This window comes from Tachysurus fulvidraco, chromosome 18 (assembly GCF_022655615.1).
Source record: "Tachysurus fulvidraco isolate hzauxx_2018 chromosome 18, HZAU_PFXX_2.0, whole genome shotgun sequence".
Classification (NCBI taxonomy): Eukaryota; Metazoa; Chordata; class Actinopteri; order Siluriformes; family Bagridae; genus Tachysurus; species Tachysurus fulvidraco.
The window spans coordinates 267947-285996 of record NC_062535.1 but is presented as its reverse complement, the minus strand read 5'-3'; the positions used below and the strand labels follow the sequence as shown (position 1 = coordinate 285996).

At 36.7% G+C, this 18050-nt stretch overlaps 3 protein-coding genes across 42 annotated transcripts in view; 1 reads left to right on the top strand and 2 right to left on the bottom strand.

Annotated features, from left to right (window-relative positions):
* LOC125138460 (NLR family CARD domain-containing protein 3-like) overlaps positions 1 to 18050 on the top strand; it is a 358584-nt gene that overhangs the window by 99841 nt on the left and 240693 nt on the right. For 23 of the 33 annotated variants that reach the window (XM_047802761.1, XM_047802736.1, XM_047802742.1 and 20 more), the window contains one exon: positions 13629 to 13745. The exons of 1 other annotated variant lie outside the window; for it this stretch is intronic. In XM_047802761.1, coding sequence (XP_047658717.1) covers positions 13629 to 13745 — 117 coding nt within the window. Of the gene's footprint in view, positions 1 to 11379; positions 11508 to 13397; positions 13515 to 13628; positions 13746 to 18050 lie in introns of those variants that run through there. 9 more of the 33 variants (XM_047802766.1, XM_047802758.1, XM_047802752.1 and 6 more) reach the window with 5 other exon arrangements.
* The window catches only part of LOC113636443 (NLR family CARD domain-containing protein 3-like), a 63518-nt gene that overhangs the window by 34882 nt on the left and 10586 nt on the right, over positions 1 to 18050 (bottom strand). The window lies entirely within an intron of this gene.
* Positions 1978 to 11674, bottom strand: LOC125139341 (interferon-induced protein 44-like). 3 transcript variants are annotated; one of them, XM_047802852.1, is made up of 10 exons: positions 11622 to 11670; positions 8448 to 8996; positions 7678 to 7733; positions 7529 to 7583; positions 4941 to 4974; positions 4632 to 4836; positions 4301 to 4453; positions 3608 to 3779; positions 3302 to 3402; positions 1978 to 3182 (listed from the first exon to the last, which is right to left on the bottom strand). In XM_047802852.1, the coding sequence occupies exons 3-10, from the start codon at positions 7684 to 7686 to the stop codon at positions 2976 to 2978; spliced, it is 936 nt and encodes a 311-aa protein (XP_047658808.1). In that variant the 5' UTR covers positions 7687 to 7733; positions 8448 to 8996; positions 11622 to 11670; the 3' UTR covers positions 1978 to 2975. The 3 variants fall into 3 exon arrangements, with proteins under 3 accessions (XP_047658808.1, XP_047658807.1, XP_047658809.1); XM_047802851.1 differs by lacking the exons at positions 8448 to 8996; positions 11622 to 11670 and having other exon boundaries at positions 7678 to 7904; XM_047802853.1 differs by lacking the exons at positions 7529 to 7583; positions 7678 to 7733; positions 8448 to 8996 and having other exon boundaries at positions 11622 to 11674.

Here is an 18050-nt window from a genome sequence, read left to right as displayed (position 1 = left end):
TTTCTTTTTAAGCCTAGAAAGTGAAAGACTTAAACAGTTGTGCTTTAGTACAATACACATGATGAGGCCGTGTCTCCAAAACCTCTGACAAACCTGCTGATGTTTCTTACCCCACATCTGTATAAGCTTGGTCTGAATTAAAAATATAATATATATATATATATATACACACGGCCTCATCATCCAACCCTAACACTTTGGGTAAGTTAGGAAATAGAGACACGGACACAACCTTAAGGTATTTAAACAAATGTCCAGGAAGTAAATATTTTAATGTCCATTTATTGCTGAAGAGTAAAAATGTTTAATATATAAATATGTGTGTCTTTGAAAGGCAGCAGGAGTCAAAGTCACTGTAGACACTGAATATCAGTGATTCTGGATGTGACGGTCACTTTAACTTGCTGGGACTTGGTTTAAATTTAAATGATCGTCATTGTTGTGATTTATTCTGTTTGTTTCAGACTCATCTGTGGATTCTGTTTAATTCCCTGCTTCATGAAAGAATTCCAGGATGTCCTGCCTGTAAAAGATCTGTGGGGAAACATGTTCGCTAATACACACACACACACACACACACACACACACACACTTCTTGGGTCACGGGGAGCCTGTGGCGTCATCGGGCATCGAGGCAGGATACACCCTGGACGGAGTGCCAACCCATCACAGGGCACACACACTCTCATTCACACACACACTCACACACTACGGACAATTTTCCAGAGATGCCAATCAACCTACCATGCATGTCTTTGGACCGGGGGAGGAAACCGGAGTACCCGGAGGAAACCCCCGAGGCACGGGGAGAACATGCAAACTCCACACACACAAGGCGGAGGTGGGAATCGAACCCCCAACCCTGAGGTGTGAGGCGAACGTGCTAACCACTAAGCCACCGTGATAGTTATTGCAGTTATTATAGTTATTACAACCTGAGAATAAAGACTGAAGAATATTTATTCTGTCAACAGTCTAAACATGACATGCTAACTTATAACTGATGTGTATTGTGTGTGTGTGTGTGTGTGTGTGTGTGTGTGTGTGTGTGTGTGTGTGTGTGTGTGTGTGTGTGTATAACTGATGTGTATTGTGCGTGTGTGTGTGTATAACTGATGTGTATTGTGTGTGTGTGTGTGTGTGTATAAAACTGATGTGTATCGTGTGTGTATATAACTGATGTGCATAACTGATGTGTATTGTGTGTGTGTGTATATAACTGATGTGTATTGTTTGTGTGTGTGTGTGTGTGTGTATAACTGATGTGTATTGTGTGTGTGTGTGTGTATAACTGATGTGTATTGTGTGTGTGTGTATAACTGATGTGTATTGTTTGTGTGTGTGTGTGTGTGTATAACTGATGTGTATTGTTTGTGTGTGTGTGTGTGTGTGTGTGTGTGTGTGTGTGTGTGTGTGTGTGTGTGTGTGTATAACTGATGTGTATTGTGTGTGTGTGTATAACTGATGTGTATTGTGTGTGTGTGTATAACTGATGTGTATTGTTTGTGTGTGTGTGTGTGTGTATAACTGATGTGTATTGTTTGTGTGTGTGTGTGTGTGTGTGTGTGTGTGTGTGTGTGTGTGTGTGTGTGTGTGTATAACTGATGTGTATTGTTTGTGTGTGTGTGTGTTTATAACTGATGTGTATTGTTTGTGTGTGTGTGTGTGTGTGTGTGTGTGTGTGTGTGTGTGTGTGTGTGTGTGTGTGTGTGTGTATAACTGGTGTGTATTTGTTGTTTCTGCATGAATGTGAATGTTGTATTAATTCCTGTATAAGGATCAGATCAGGTTTTGAGTCATCATTATGAGTACATTAGTTTTATTAGGTATTAAATCACACACACACACACACACACACACACACACACACACACACACACACACACACACACACACACACACACACGACACTGGTGATGAGCAAACAGACGTGAACAGAGCAGTAGATTAAACACGATCAGCCTCGAAGCTCACGGCTCAGAAACACAGACAGACGGACATTTTATTCTTTCTCAGGTTTCTTACTGACTGACTAAAGCAGCACACGTGTTAAAGTGAGTTTACAGAGATGTGTGTGAAGATAAATATACAGAGAATATTCAAATATCCAGATTAAAATCCATTCAAGTCATAAATCAGATTATTAAAGTGTAGAGACAGATAAGTTCCCACACCTAAGAGCTATAAAGAGCCATCATTCGAAACCACGCTGTGTTTTTCTTGTTGTACTTTATGTCGTGTACTGATCAGTAAATATACAGAAGCATTTTTACACTAAACTTAACAATAATTACAAACAGAAGCAGGGACACACACTGAATAAACAGAGCTCGCCCGGTGCTAGCTGTCATTATCCATCATTCATGTTTATGAGGTTTGACTTCCCAAAACAAATCCATTTGTCACAGTGAAAGCTACTAGGGGAGATTTGATAGCCAACTGAAGTTCAAATCCTGTTGACTAGTGTAGTAATATGCAGGGTTAAAATATTGTACTGCAGCCAGCCACTAGGGGGCCTCATATTTTGGCTTCAGTTTAGTTAGAGTCAAGTCAAAAAAGCTTTAATTGTCCTACAGCTCATGCCATCTACAGCATAGTGTCACTGAGTGGAAGCTGTGAACTACTGAGAGATTTAGGTTTAAAGTTCCTATCAGTTCTGAAAAGTGCAGTAAGGAACGTTCTAGTGAAGTGTAACGTGAACCCCGAAACTGCGTCATAATCCACCTCTAATTATGTCCCAATCAATGTATGTAAAGACACATAATGTCTGAAAATTAGAGTAAAGCTGACTCCAGATTACTGTCCCTAATAATTAATAACCCTAATTAACCCTAGAATACAAGAAGCAAAGAGAAAATGTAAAAAGATTAGTGTTAAGTTAAAAGATGTTGTAATAGTTTCTACCACATTCCTGTCCTATTAAACTATAAAACTATTCCATGTTGCTACTCTGTGGGAAAGTGAACAAGTCTAAATTATTCATTATAAGCCTGATCTTCAACGTACTGATCGGTGTTATAAACCTGGGCTTCAACATAGTCATTGGCAAAGCTGATGATGTCGGTCATGGCCATGAGAATCAGAAGATCCATGTTCAAGTCGTTGGAGACCTGCTCATAGTAGTTCTGCACAGGAAAGATGCAGTTCATTGGGACTCCGAGTTTATGACTGCACTCTTCCATCTGAGCGAAAGAGGAACAGCAGAACTTACATTTGAGGTCCATATACTTTCATTCTAAGTACTACATAGTAGGTGGGAGGCTGTAGATAAGCCATAAATAAAAGTTTGTGTTCTTCTCACCTTCTCTTTAATTTTTCTGCTGGTGTAGATCCCACTCAGGTTCTCTTTAACTAGCACACATGCTCGGTCAACATGGGACATAATGATGACCTCAGGAATCCCTGTTAATCCCCCAACAATACAACGTGTTTATCTCATACATCAGATTGACTTTCATCATAACGAGGGAGACTAATAGCTCCCAGATCAGACCTACTTAAGCAGAGGGTGGGATGGGGTAGGGGTGGGGGGATACGGGTGGGGTTAATACTCATGTTGCACACTGTACATGACCATATCTCTGTGCATTAATATGTATACACGTACCTAACTCACGAGCTTTCTCACGAACAGCTCTCATCTTCTGGATGACGTCCTCAGTCATGAGGGAGATTCTGTCCCCTGGTACGACACTCACCACACAGTGCACTTTGTCCTTCAGACTGGGGTTACTGTGGTACTTTGGGTCATCTTTAAGGATTGATTTAAAAGGATTGAACTGAAAGGCCAAAAATAAATGTCTGTGTAAATGTGCATGAACGTGAATATAATTATTGTTTAGACTGGTGGAGAAACGTGTCGTCCAAATGTCATAAATACAAAGGTGAATGTAGATGCTGTGTGTTTCTCTGTAGAAGGAATGTAAAAGCCTGTGAGAGTGTGGTGCTGAGCTCCAGGGCTCAGTGAAGGACACTGGAGATCTTCACTCCAACCTTCACCTCCACATCATGTCTTCAGAAAGCTGCTTTGTGTACAGGGACATTGTCATGAAGGAGCAGGGTTTGGACTCTTAGTTCTACTGAAGGAAACTGTAGTTACACAGAGACGTTCAGTGTAAGTGTGTGACTCAGAGTGTGGGACAGTTTGGGGGACAAACTCAGGAACACGAATAAACACACACACACACACACACACACACACACACACACACACACACACACACACACACACGTGAACAGTAGGTGTACCAGGCAGAATGAGTCTCCTGAAAAACATAATGAGGATAAATATTGAACTTACAGCGTAGTTGCTTCTTACATGACCATGTAATATTTTGATGATGTCATCACTGTGCACTCCTGATGACGCATCGGATTCCACACCCATGATATCGAGAAAGACAAACGGATAGAAAGATCCAGGCCTGTTTTTCTTCAGCCTGTGAAATTTAAACTGAAAAATACATAATGATTAAATATATTTTTTTATATAAAAGAAGAGATTTAAGATTAAATATAAACCAGACTGAACACAACAGTATCATATGAGATCAAATCAAAATGTCAGGATGATTGACAGGGTTTAAGGAGCTGAGCTTTAGACTTATAATGTTATATTATTTAGTTATTACCTCTTTAGTGAAGCTTTTCCCAGCTGCTGAATTTGCCGGCGCACTGGTGGTGTTGTGTCCCTGGAGGACGGTGTTGACTGAATTAATAAAGCTGGACTTTCCTGCTCCGACCGGGCCGTGAAGTAGAATCTTCAGCTCTCGGACTTCTGCAGTTCCTGGCTGGAATTCTTTCAGTTTTTTCAGCATCTCACTTTTTTCACTCTCCCTATTCAGTAAGTAAAATAAGCAGCTGACCTTCGTACATTAAGCATCTTTAATTTGGGCTTCAAACACATAATGCTGGTGTCTGTTTGTAGTCATTGGTCTTACCCCCATGTCACTGACCGCCATGGCTGATCAAATACTGTGGAAATTAAGTGGAATTAAGTTTTAATTGTCACTAAATATGTGTCATATTAGCATAGCTGGTGTTTATGTTCTGTAGTGTTTATGTTCTGTAGTGTTTGTGTTCTGTAGTGTTTGTGTTCTGTAGTGTTTGTGTTCTGTAGTGTTTATGTTCTGTAGTGTGTTTGTGTTCTGTAGTGTTTGTGTTCTGTAGTGTGTTTGTGTTCTGTAGTGTTTGTGTTCTGTAGTGTTTGTGCTCTGTAGTGTTTGTGTTCTGTAGTGTTTATGTTCTGTAGTGTGTTTGTGTTCTGTAGTGTTTGTGTTCTGTAGTGTTTGTTTTTTTTAAAGTTCTGTAGTGTTTATGTTCTGTAGTGTTTGTGTTCTGTAGTGTTTATGTTCTGTAGTGTTTATGTTTTTTTAAGTTCTGTAGTGTTTGTGTTCTGTAGTGTTTGTTTTTTTTAAAGTTCTGTAGTGTTTATGTTCTGTAGTGTTTGTGTTCTGTAGTGTTTATGTTCTGTAGTGTTTATGTTTTTTTAAGTTCTGTAGTGTTTGTGTTCTGTAGTGTTTGGTTTTTTAAAGTTCTGTAGTGTTTGTTTTTTAGTGTTTGTGTTCTGTAGTGTTTGTTTTTTAGTGTTTGTGTTCTGTAGTGTTTGTGTTTTTTTTTAGTTCTGTAGTGTTTGTGTTCTGTAGTGTTTGTGTTCTGTAGTGTTTGTGATTTTTTTAAAGTTCTGTAGTGTTTATGTTTTTTTAAGTTCTGTAGTGTTTGTGTTCTGTAGTGTGTTTGTGTTTTTTTTTGTGTTCTGTAGTGTTTGTGTTCTGTAGTGTTTGTGTTCTGTAGTGTGTTTATGTTCTGTAGTGTGTTTGTTCTGTAGTGTTTGTGTTCTGTAGTGTTTGTGTTCTGTAGTGTGTTTATGTTTTTTAGTGTTTGTGTTCTGTAGTGTTTGTTTTTTTAAAGTTCTATAGTGTTTGTGTTCTGTAGTGTTTGTGTTCCTTGGTTTTTGTTTTTTAGTGTTTGTGTTCTGTAGTGTTTGTTTTTTTAAGTTCTGTTGTGTTTGTGTTCTGTAGTGTTTGTGTTCTGTAGTGTTTGTGTTCTGTAGTGTTTTTGTTTTTTTAAGTTCTGTGGTGTTTGTGTTCTGTAGTCTTTGTTTTTTAGTGTTTGTGTTCTGTAGTGTTTATGTTCTGTAGTGTTTATGTTTTTTAAGTTCTGTAGTGTTTGTGTTCTGTAGTGTTTGTGTTCTGTAGTGTGTTTGTGTTCTGTAGTGGGTTTGTGTTCTGTAATGTGTTTGTGTTTTTTTAAAGTTCTGTAGTGTTTGTGTTTTGTAGTGTTTGTGTTTTTTTTTAAAAGTTCTGTAGTGTTTGTGTTCTGTAGTGTTTATGTTCTGTAGTGTTTGTGTTCTGTAGTGTTTGTGTTCTGTAGTGTTTGTGTTTTTTTAAGTTCTGTAGTGTTTGTGTTCTGTAGTGTTTGTGTTTTTTTAATGTTCTGTAGTGTTTGTGTCCTGTAGTGTGTTTGTCTTCTGTAGTGTTTATGTTTTTTAGTGTTTGTGTTCTTTAGTGTTTGTGTTCTTTAGTGTTTGTGTTTTTTTCTGTATTGTTTGAGTTCTGTAGTGTGTGTTCTGTAGTGTGTGTGTTCTGTAGTGTGGGTGTTTTTTTTAAAGTTCTGTAGTGTTTGTGTTCTGTAGTGTGTGTGTTCTGTAGTGTGTGTGTGTGTTCTGTAGTGTGTGTGTGTTCTGTAGTGTGTGTGTGTTCTGTAGTGTGTGTGTGTTCTGTAGTGTTTGTGTTTTTTTTTAAAGTTCTGTAGTGTTTATGTTCTGTAGTGTTTGTTTTTTTAAAGTTCTGTAGTGTTTGTGTTCTGTAGTGTTTGTGTTTTTTAAAGTTCTGTAGTGTTTGTGTTCTGTAATGTTTATGTTCTGTAGTGTGTTTGTGTTCTGTAGTGTGTTTGTGTTCTGTAGTGTTTGTGTTTTTTTTTAAAGTTCTGTAGTGTTTATGTTCTGTTGGTCTTTATTGTTCTGTTATGTTGATCATCGTCATGTCATTGTCCAGGCTCATGATTTCTCTCTCCCTCTCTCTCTCTCACACACACACACACACACACACACACACACACACACACACACACACACACACACACACACACTCTCTCTCTCTCACACACACACACACACACACACTCTCTCTCTCTCTCTCACACACACACACACACACACTCTCTCTCTCTCTCTCTCTTCACAGTTTCATTGTACATCTGCATCTCCTGACAGTGCCTTTATTTTGAAGACATTTTAATGCCTTAGATTTATTTACACAAACACAGATTCTGTAAAAAATATTATGCAAATGACTAAAGAAGTGAGATCACAGAGCTTCAGCCTATGTGAGTAAGACTGAGTCTTTAGTCAGCGTTACAGTAGTAATGATAAAACTGTGTGTGGCTCCTGTTAAAAATGTCGACTCTGAATACCCAACACACTTAATATTCAGTGTAAAGTTCCTGCTGTTAGCAGATGCAAAGTGTTTATTAAGAAAGTGTTTATTTTTATACACTTGGGTTAATATAAGGTTCTGAAATAACTCACCAGGCTTTGGGCTCAAGGTCGGTTTCTTAGATTTCATACCCAATACCTTCGGAAGCTGAATAAAGTATATAAAATAAGCACAGCATGTTTAAATATTAACACTGTTGTGTGTCTGCTGGATCTCGATGGACTCAGTACAGATTTCTTACCCAGCTCATGATGCAGGTTCTGTGATCTGTAATGTGTTGCTGCTGTAACTCTGTCTCTGAATAAAAGGAAACTGATTATAAAACACACAGCGAATCTCATCTGCTCTTTTTAATTCCACTCTTAAACAATAATAATTAATGATAACCAATCGTCGCTAACTGATCTAATTATCATACAATTACAGGTAAGAAAACAGGCTCAGGGTGGAGCTGCCTGTTGTGCTGGACGCCTTTATCACACACACACTTCCACACACTATTGTCCTGTAAACTAAAGACCAGACCAAACTGGTTTGGGAGGAAGAACCTCATATTTCACTGAACTCGATAAATTTATTTCTCTTTATTACCAACAACATGTTTAGTGTTAAAGTTCATAAATGCTTCATTATTATTATATTTTATATATTAATATTAGAATTGCAGATGCCTTAAATTTATATTCTGTAGATGTTGTATTTTATTCTGCCTTCATAAATCTAACGTAATCTCCGACCTGATTTTACATTATATATTATATAATTATTTGTAACGTTCTTTAAATTACAAAATTGAGAATAAAAGTTTATCTTCTCAGGTTTTCTTTCTTTTTTCACTGGAAGGTGACGTGAACTTCATCATTAATGTAATAATAATGAATGTAGGGTTTAATAATGAGGTTTCTCCTTGTTTTTCCAGTGGAGTTAATTATATCTCTGTCCAGGAATAAGACGTAATCATTGGGTTCTACTATAAGGACATTAATCAAATGTAAATGGATGTTCACTTACCGTTTCTTTTGCTCGAGCCGTGGTGCTGTATCTGTACCTGTACCTGTATCTGTACCTGTACCTGTATCCGTACCTGTACCTGCTGCTCCGACTGTCTGTGTCACTGTGTGAGATATAAAACTGGACCTGATCGTAACTCAGATATTCACTTTTACTTTCTGTTTCACCGTCTGCAGTAACTTCAGACTCATGATCTGAAATATCTGCTCTTTAATCAACATCCCAAATGTTTCAATCAACGTCTCAAGAACTGAACTCGAAGATTAATCTGAATGTTAGGAATGTTGCTGTTATGGTAAAGAAAAAGGGGAGAATATTGTATATCTGAGAAAAGTGTGAAAATACATGCAAAAAGTCAGTTAGCTTTATTGTCATTTCCACCATAAAATAATACAATACTTAATAAGCTTAACAGTGTGTGCACACATCCTACACCTCCAGCCAAGAGCAGATGTTGTTCAGCACATCTGGACAGGGAGGCTTCATGGTGACAGGGAGTCCTGTAGTTCTGACAGATTGGATGCCTGCCTCATGCCTCATGTGTCTCTGCTGTGGATTAAATTACATCAGTCTAAATGAGTCTCTACCCCGTCAGGATAGATTTAATTCTTTTGAAGTGCTCGTCCTTAACGTTACACTCTCACACATGCACAATCCCTGATGTCTCTTGCTCTAGCGACCGTGAACAGACCCCCAGGGCCCTACACTGAGGTTCTTAGAGAATTTACACATTTTCTTTCAGACCTATTTGTTAACTTTGATAAAGCGTTAATTGTAGGAGACTTTAACTTTCATGTTGACGACACAAACGATGCGTTAGGACTCACATTTATGGACCTACTCAACTCATTTGGGCTTAAACAAAACATCACTAGAGCAACTCATCGTCTTAATCACACGCTAGATTTAATATCACACAGAATAGATGTCACTGAGTGGAGTGTGGAGTGTGCTGATGGATATTTGTGTTCATCAGCCACAAGAGTGTTACGAAAGGCACTGATGTAGGTGAGGTAGGGTGGAGTCAGCGTTCACATTCATCCCAAAGGTGTTCAGTAGGGATGAGATCAGAAAACAACCACATATAGCAGGAAAGGTGACCCAATACTTTTGGAAATATAATGTATACCAAGTGTATCACCAAGGTCATATCCCAAACTGTAGGGAGATTCCAGCTCTGTGCTTCAAAACAACTCAAAATTATTGTGATGTTTTACAAATGACAAAATTAATGTTCATTAAATTAAGCACTTGGTGTTTTTTGGGTTGACACCAGGGGCAGTTCTAGGGTTTCATCTTTAGGGGTTTTAGCCCTCAGTGAGAATTTAAAACAAGAAGAGTTCTATATTATATATTATATGACAACTCTGGTAATAAGAATAGTGACATTTCACTGCTTTTGGTTGCCGTCTTTGTGGCTTTCCGCCGATTAACGTTATAGATAAACGCCTCCAGCTCTGACTGCGCGTGCACGCTGCGCGTACCTGAGCTTCTCCGTTCAAATAAAGCAGACAGCTGAAGACGCACGTGTGAAACACTACAACACACGCGTGTAAAAGCAAAGTAAATAAAATCGCTCTTGGATCAAACTGATAAATAATTTTCTTTCCCATCGACGACACGTCCTGCATTTTAACGTCATTTTTATTGTTTATTTATGAAAGTAAAAATGATCCTTATAGTTTTAGGGTGGCTGAGATTACAGACAGGGGGCTGAAGCCCCCCTAATAAAGGGCTAGAACCCCCCCTGGGTGACACAATTCACAACGCATTCGCCAGGAATCCTTTTTGACGCCGATTATTACAAACATCTCCCTGTACCACTTTTTGTTGGGTAGGTCATGTAGGCGAAAAACCTGCAATAGGGGGCGAGATCCTTAAGAGGCTTATTGACCTTCAATGCTTGGATAAAAGTTGTGAGGAAGCAGCATTCTAGCAAACCCCTATCTATGTTGATAAAACGTAGCCCCCGCCTTATCTCATACACCACAGCTTACTGTATTTCATTGTGTATATATTCTGTTCTGTCGCTCAGTTCTTTGAGCAGCTGTTTGGAATAAACCAGATTTGATTTCACTCGTGTGGTTTGTTCTCTCAGTGCTCCGGAGCTCCTATTGTTGTGCAGAGGTAAAGGGACGCGGACAAGTGCGAGGAGGAATCTTTCTTACAGAGATATTCATTTTAAAAGTGATACTTGTACTAACAAGTATATAAGACATGTCGTGTTAAAGGCCTGTTACACCTGTCAAGTTAAAAGAAACAAATTAGATCACATGTTTGTTAAGAATACTGTAAAATATCTTACAACTGCTTATTTAAGTTTTATCCTTCTAACAAATTCCTAAATCAAACATTTAATATAGAAATTGTCCCCTGTCCCTTCTGTGAGAGCCATCCTGAAGACACGGATCATATCTTTTCTTCATGCTATTTCTCCAAACTCTTCTGGATATCAATTCAGGGCTGGTTGATACATAAAAAGGTGGTTGCTGATAGTTTAGCTTTTTCTTTACATCATATCTTATTTGTAAAACCCAAAGACTGCTGTGTTAATTCTGTTTGTGCTTAATAATATTAGTATTTTAGCAAAATATTTCATCCATAAATGTAGATTCTTTAAATTTCCCCCATTATTTATTCCTTTCAAAAATGACTGTTTTCCCAAAGCCCTTAATAAGATGTGAGGTCAGAGAGCTAAGAAGCTGCTATATCTTTTGACATCATTTGATTTATTGTGATTCTGCCCTTAATTCTTTTTGTTTTTCTTTTCTTTTCTTTTACGCTTAAGTTCATGTAAATTATTTTTTCAAATATTTATTTATTTAGTCTTTAGTAATTAATCTATTACTTATTATATGTTAAGTCTGTCATTTCTACTATTTACTCTTGTAGAATAATTATTTGCGATTGTTGTTTATATAATTTTGTATTCAATATGAAAAGAAGAAGTACTTCTCAATGTACCGCAAGGCCACACTGTCTGCGCATGCGCACTAAGCCTCTAAATGAAAGCGAAAGAATAGTTCGACAGCGGACTACAGGCTATAACACCACCGTAAGGTGAGGACTTCTACACGTTTAAATCCTTTATACATCGATATTTTCATACGAATATAAAATACGATAAGGAACAACGCGTCTGTTGAGTGTAAACGATGACGGAGCGATTCTTACCCAAACAATACAGCGCTAGCTAACGTGTCTCGTGGCTGTGTTTCGTATTGACAAGTAGTGCACTAGGTAGGTCACTGGAACGCTGTATGTGCACCACAAAGCAAGTGCGCTTAAATAGGGAGGATGGAGCGGTTTGAGCTTCGGCCCTAGGCGGCTATGTTCTTGTTATTCTTTCGCTGACTAAATCATATAAACGACATGAAATGTAACACCGTTGTAACTTAACACCGCTAATACACCACATATCTGGTATTATTCTGTATTTTTATATTTAGCTTTGTTTATTATTATTATTTCCTCTGTTCATGTCGAAAACTAGCTTTAGCATTAGCTCATCGTAGCTCTTCCTTGTTAGCTATATGTACAACTGTTATTAGTTAAACTGCGTAACGACATTAACTTTTATTCCCACACTTGGATTTAATAGATTTTAATAAGAAGGATTATAATAGGGGTATTTTAACATACAGCTATTTAAAACCACGGTTGTCGCTACATAATGTCGTGTATTATAGAGTTACAAAGGGGCGGAAAGTTTCGGTAAACTTACTGAAACTTTCAACGGGAACTTAATCTGGTACTTAATCTTAATTTATGGGAATTATTTGTAACTATAGGGAAATGTATATAAACTATATGATATAGAAACATAAATAAACATGTTGTTTGGTCATAAGCAGACATGAATACAAGGCAGAGGCAGTTCTAGGCCTTCTTTAGGGTGTCTCCAGCCCCCTGTGTGTGATCTCAGTCACTCTAAAACTATAAGGAGCATTTTTACTTTCAGAAATAAACAATAAAAAGGACGTTAAAATGCAGGACGTGTCGTCGATGGGAAAGAAAATTATTTATCAGTTTGATCCAAGAGCGATTTTTTTACACGCGTGTGTTGTAGTGTTTTAAAAGTGCGTCATGAGATGTCTGCTTTATTAGAACGGAGAAGCACGGGAACGCGCAGCGTGCACGCGCAGTCAGAGCTGGAAAGCCGCAAAGACGGCAACCAAAAGCAGTGAAATGTCACTATTCTTATTACCAGAGTTGTAGCACAAACTAAATATTAATGCAAACAATCCATTTAATACTAAATAAAAATAACATTTTAAATAATACCATAACTTTTGGCTTACTATGTAGTCATATAATATATAATATAAAACTCTTCTTGTTTTAAATTCTCACTGAGGGATAAAACCCCTAAAGATGAAACCCTAGAACTGCCCCTGATGCAAAGTAATACAAATTTAAAAAATGACGAAGTAGATGAATAAATACTCCTTAATCAGCATGCTTGTTCAAACAAACTATAACCTAGTACACAGTATACAGTATATGTTCTTCTACATTCTGCTAGTTTACTGTTATCATACAGAATTACTGTAACACCCAAAAGTTTGGTCACATTAATATTTTTTATGTTTTTGAAAGAAGGCTTTATAAATAAATAAATAATATTGTGAATATTATTACAATTCAAAATAATGTTTTATCTAATTTAATGCTTACGATCTAAAGCTGTTAAAATGTTTGTAGAAATGTAGAAAACACACACACACACACGCACACACACACACACAAACATGTACACAAACATGTGCAAAAAAAATAATTTAAATTAAACAATAGCAACAACGACCAAATGTGTACATCGTGAGTTCTGCACGAGACGAATAAAAGACAAAATCATTATCCAGGTTAATTTTATCATTTCATGTGTAACTGTAAGTAAAATAAAGTGTGTATATAAATGTCTAAAGGACTGTGTGTAATGTTGTACAGTAAACTCCAGAGAAACAGATCAGAATCACCAACACACAGCTGTATCTCCATGAAGAGTGACGAGTCTATGGAGCCTCCTCTGAAGTTTAAAGATGGAGACTCATCACTTCTACACAGGTAACGTCTCCTCACTGTTAATGTCACTGCTAAAGTCACACTTAAAGGGAAATATACTGTAAGTAAAATAGAGTTTATATAAATGACTAAAGGACTGTGTGTAATGTTGTACAGTAAACTCCAGAGAAAGAGATCAGAATCACCAACACACAGCTGTATCTCCATGAAGAGTGATGTGTCTATGGAGGTTCCTCTGAGGTTTAAAGATGGAGCATCATCACTTCTACACAGGTAACGTCTCCTCACTGTTAATGTCACTGCTAAAGTCACACTTAAAGGGAAGTTTAACTACATAAACAGGACAAAATAAATACTGAAACACAGTAATGGAGCCACTGTTGTGTGTCCAAATACTTTTTGTATTATTTAATCTTTTATTTGGAAATGTGTTTGGGGAAAAGTGTGTTTGTGGTGTGTTTAAAGGAGCGGTGCACGATGTTTGAATGCCAATGTTGACATTTAAAATCACCAAACTCTCGCCCGCGGTGTAATTATATTTGGCCCACGAGATCATATCAGATGTACATTACAGCTGACTAGCCACATGCTCCGCTAATACTACAAATCCCAGAATGCCTTGCCACTGTTACACATAGTCACGAACACCAAGCGCCCCTCATTCTCTGTTAACAGTCGTTAACAACCCTGTTACAGTCACATGGGGCAAGTTAATTCACCCTCTACAAAAATGTCCAAACGACAGATGGACAATAGGAGCTTACAGGACAGGAGGGAGACAGATTATCTGTTCACGTATATAAAGGACAGACCTGTTTGTGTTGTGTGCTAACGGAGCTAACGTGTCTGTAACGACAGTATAGAACATAAGAAGATAATAGTCGAAAAGTTGGATTTTCATTGAAGGAAATTATTTTTTGTTTGTTTTGTTGTTGGTTTTGAAAAAGATCCACTTCAAAAAGGAAGTTAAAATGATAGAGAAAGGCTTAATTTATTTTATTTATTTAAATAAGAAATGAACATCACTGATGTGTCTTTTATTTCTAATTTAAGTTCTTATGTGTTTGTAATAACAAGCTCTGGTTGTTCCAAATCCTGTGTTTAAGCAAAACTAAAGTTTGTTTCCATGTGAAAAAGTTATGAACTTAAATAAAGGCTCCACTCGTGAAAAAAGCTGCCACAGTCACCATTGAGCATAAAAAAGTCATTCTGTTTATTGTGTGTAAAAATCCACATTTTTAAAATTTCCAAATTTTAAAAATGACGTCTTGACTTATTTAATTGTAAGTAGAACTTTAATTGATTCTTTCATTGAGTAACACAAAAGCATAATAAACATTATTATGCTTGTAATAAACTTAATAATTGTAATAAACATTATGTCCCTATGATTGCTGTAAAATGAAAGCATCCTCCACCCCTTGTCCTTCTAAAAAAGTCCAAATTAAAATGTAAAATGAAATAATAATAATAATAATAGTAATAATAATAATAAATATATTATTATTATTACTATTATTACTATTATTATTATTATTATTATTATTTTATTTAGCACCTTTCAACAATCTCAGTGACTCTTTACATGATGTGATATACAATGAAACAGAATTAAGGAGGTTTAGTAAACATCACTATACGTATACACAACATACACATACACCATAGAAAAGGAAACACAACATCAAAACATCCCAATCAACAAACATGTACATTAGAGCAACAAACATTCTAGTAGACAATACAGAAGAGACAAATAGAGACACAAAACCATGTCAATGGACTTGAGAATTTGAATAACAGGAAGTGAAAAGATAAGTTTTCAGATTAGTTTTGAAATCCTGTAAAGACGCCAGGTCTCGAATGGTCTGGGGAGAGAAGTCCAGAAGCTGGGAGCCGCAATACAGAAGGTTCTACTACCAAAAGATTTCAGCCTATAATGAGGAACCTCTAATAAATTAGAGTCAGAGGACCTAAGGGCAGGGGCAGGGGTATATGTGTGAAGGAGATCTGTGGTATATTGTGGACAGGAGCGATGGAGAGCTTTAAATGTAGTGAGGAGAACTTTATATTGAACACAGAAACTAAGCCACCGTGCCCCCAGAAGTTGATAGTAAACCATAAAAAAGTGCATTACAGTAATCTAGACAGGAGGTAATGAAAGCATGGACAAGGGTCTCGGCATCACTGATATTTAAACTTGGGCGTAATCGGGCAATATTTTGTAGATGAAAGAAGGCAGATTTGGTGAGAGATGAGATGTGAGAGGAGAAAGACAGAAGAATCAAACACTATGCCCAGGTTTTTGATAGTGGTTGGGGGTTTTACATGTCAGCCAGTGATATTAATTTTATCAATATTAAGAGCTGAAGTACATTTAGGAGGGCCGACTAAGAGCAGATCTTTATGCTATAAGAACTGGCTAAGCAGAAGTATTTGGTCAGTGAGAGATCTAGTGGATGAGAAGGGGAACATTTTTAGACTATAATGCCTTTACACTGAAACATGGCTTTACCTGCCACCTGAAAGAGTTCTTCACTGTCATTAATGTGATACCTTCTGGCATAAAAACACTGATGAGAGGCGTCTTTTCTTATGCTAAAGTTAGTTCAGTTCTTCCAGCTTTAAACTTTAGAAATATTAATTTTAAAAGTGATACTTGTACTAACAAGTATATAAGACATGTCGTGTTAAAGACCTGTTACACCTGTCAAGTTAAAAGAAACAAATTAGATCACATGTTTGTTAAGAATACTGTAAAATATCTTACAACTGCGTATTTAAGTTTTATCCTTCTAACAAATTCCTAAATCAATAATTTAATATAGAAATTGTCCCCTGTCCCTTCTGTGAGAGCCATCCTGAAGACACGGATCATATCTTTTCTTCATGCTATTTCTCCAAACTCTTCTGGATATCAATTCAGGGCTGGTTGTTAGGAAAAAAAGGTGGTTGCTGATAGTTTTGTTTTTTCTTTACATCATATCTTATTTGTAAAACCCAAAGACTGCTGTGTTAATTCTTTTTTTGCTTAATAATATTAGTATTTTAGCAAAATATATCATCAATATATTCATAATTTTTCCAAAGCCCTTAATAAGATGTGAGGTCCGAGTGCTAAGAAGCTGCTATATCTTTTGACATTTGATTTATTCTGATACTTCCCTTAATTTGTTTTGGGTTTTCTTTTCCGATCTATTTAAGTTCGTGTAAGTTATTTTTTCAAATGTCTGTTTATTTATTTTTATCTTTTTATTTATTTATTTGTTTGTTTGTTATTTTGTCTTTTCACAATAATCTATTACTTATTCTGTTAAGTTTGTCATTTCTACTATTTACTCTTGTAGAGATTTTTTGCCTTTTTTGTTTTTATACTTTTGTATTCAATATGGGGAAAAAAAGTACGTGTCATTGTAGCGCGAGGCCACACTGTCTGCGCATGCGCACCACACCGCAAGGCCACACTGTCTGCGCATGCGCACTAAGCCTCTAAATGAAAGCGAAAGCCTAGTTCGACAGCGGACTACAGGCTATAACACCACCGTAAGGTGAGGACTTCTACACGTTTAAATCCTTTATACATCGATATTTTTATATTTAGCTTTGTTTATTATTATTATTTCCTCTGTTCATCTATTTAAAACCGGTTGTCGCTACATAATGTCGTGTATTATAGAGTTACAAAGGGGCGGAAAGTTTCGGTAAACTTACTGAAACTTTCAACGGGAACTTAATCTGGTACTTAATCTTAATTTATGGGAATTATTTGTAACTATAGGGAAATGTATATAAACTATATGATATAGAAACATAAATAAACATGTTGTTTGGTCATAAGCAGACATGAATACAAGGCAGAGGCAGTTCTAGGCCTTCTTTAGGGTGTCTCCAGCCCCCTGTGTGTGATCTCAGTCACTCTAAAACTATAAGGAGCATTTTTACTTTCAGAAATAAACAATAAAAATGACGTTAAAATGCAGGACGTGTCGTCGATGGGAAAGAAAATTATTTATCAGTTTGATCCAAGAGCGATTTTTTTTACTTTGCTTTTACGTGCGTGTGTTGTAGTGTTTTAAAAGTGCGTCATCAGCTGTCTGCTTTATTAAAATGGAGAAGCACGGGAACGCGCAGCGTGCACGCGCAGTCAGAGCTGGAGGCGTTTATCTATAACGTTAATCGGCGGAAAGCCGCAAAGACGCCAACCAAAAGCAGTGAAATGTCACTATTCTTATTACCAGAGTTGTAGCACAAACTAAATATTAATGCAAACAATCCATTTAATACTAAATAAAAATAACATTTTAAATAATACCATAACTTTTGGCTTACTATGTAGTCATATAATATATAATATAAAACTCTTCTTGTTTTAAATTCTCACTGAGGGATAAAACCCCTAAAGATGAAACCCTAGAACTGCCCCTGATGCAAAGTAATACAAATTTAAAAAATGACGAAGTAGATGAATAAATACTCCTTAATCAGCATGCTTGTTCAAACAAACTATAACCTAGTACACAGTATACAGTATATGTTCTTCTACATTCTGCTAGTTTACTGTTATCATACAGAATTACT

Excerpts from the sequence above, each read along its gene's own strand:
- LOC125139341 (XM_047802852.1), bottom strand. Across the intron at positions 4,975-7,528 it reads GACCTTGAGCCCAAAGCCTG|TATTTGATCAGCCATGGCGG; the intron begins GTGAGTTATTTC and ends TAATTTCCACAG. Across the intron at positions 4,837-4,940 it reads TGGCGGTCAGTGACATGGGG|GGAGAGTGAAAAAAGTGAGA; the intron begins GTAAGACCAATG and ends CTTACTGAATAG.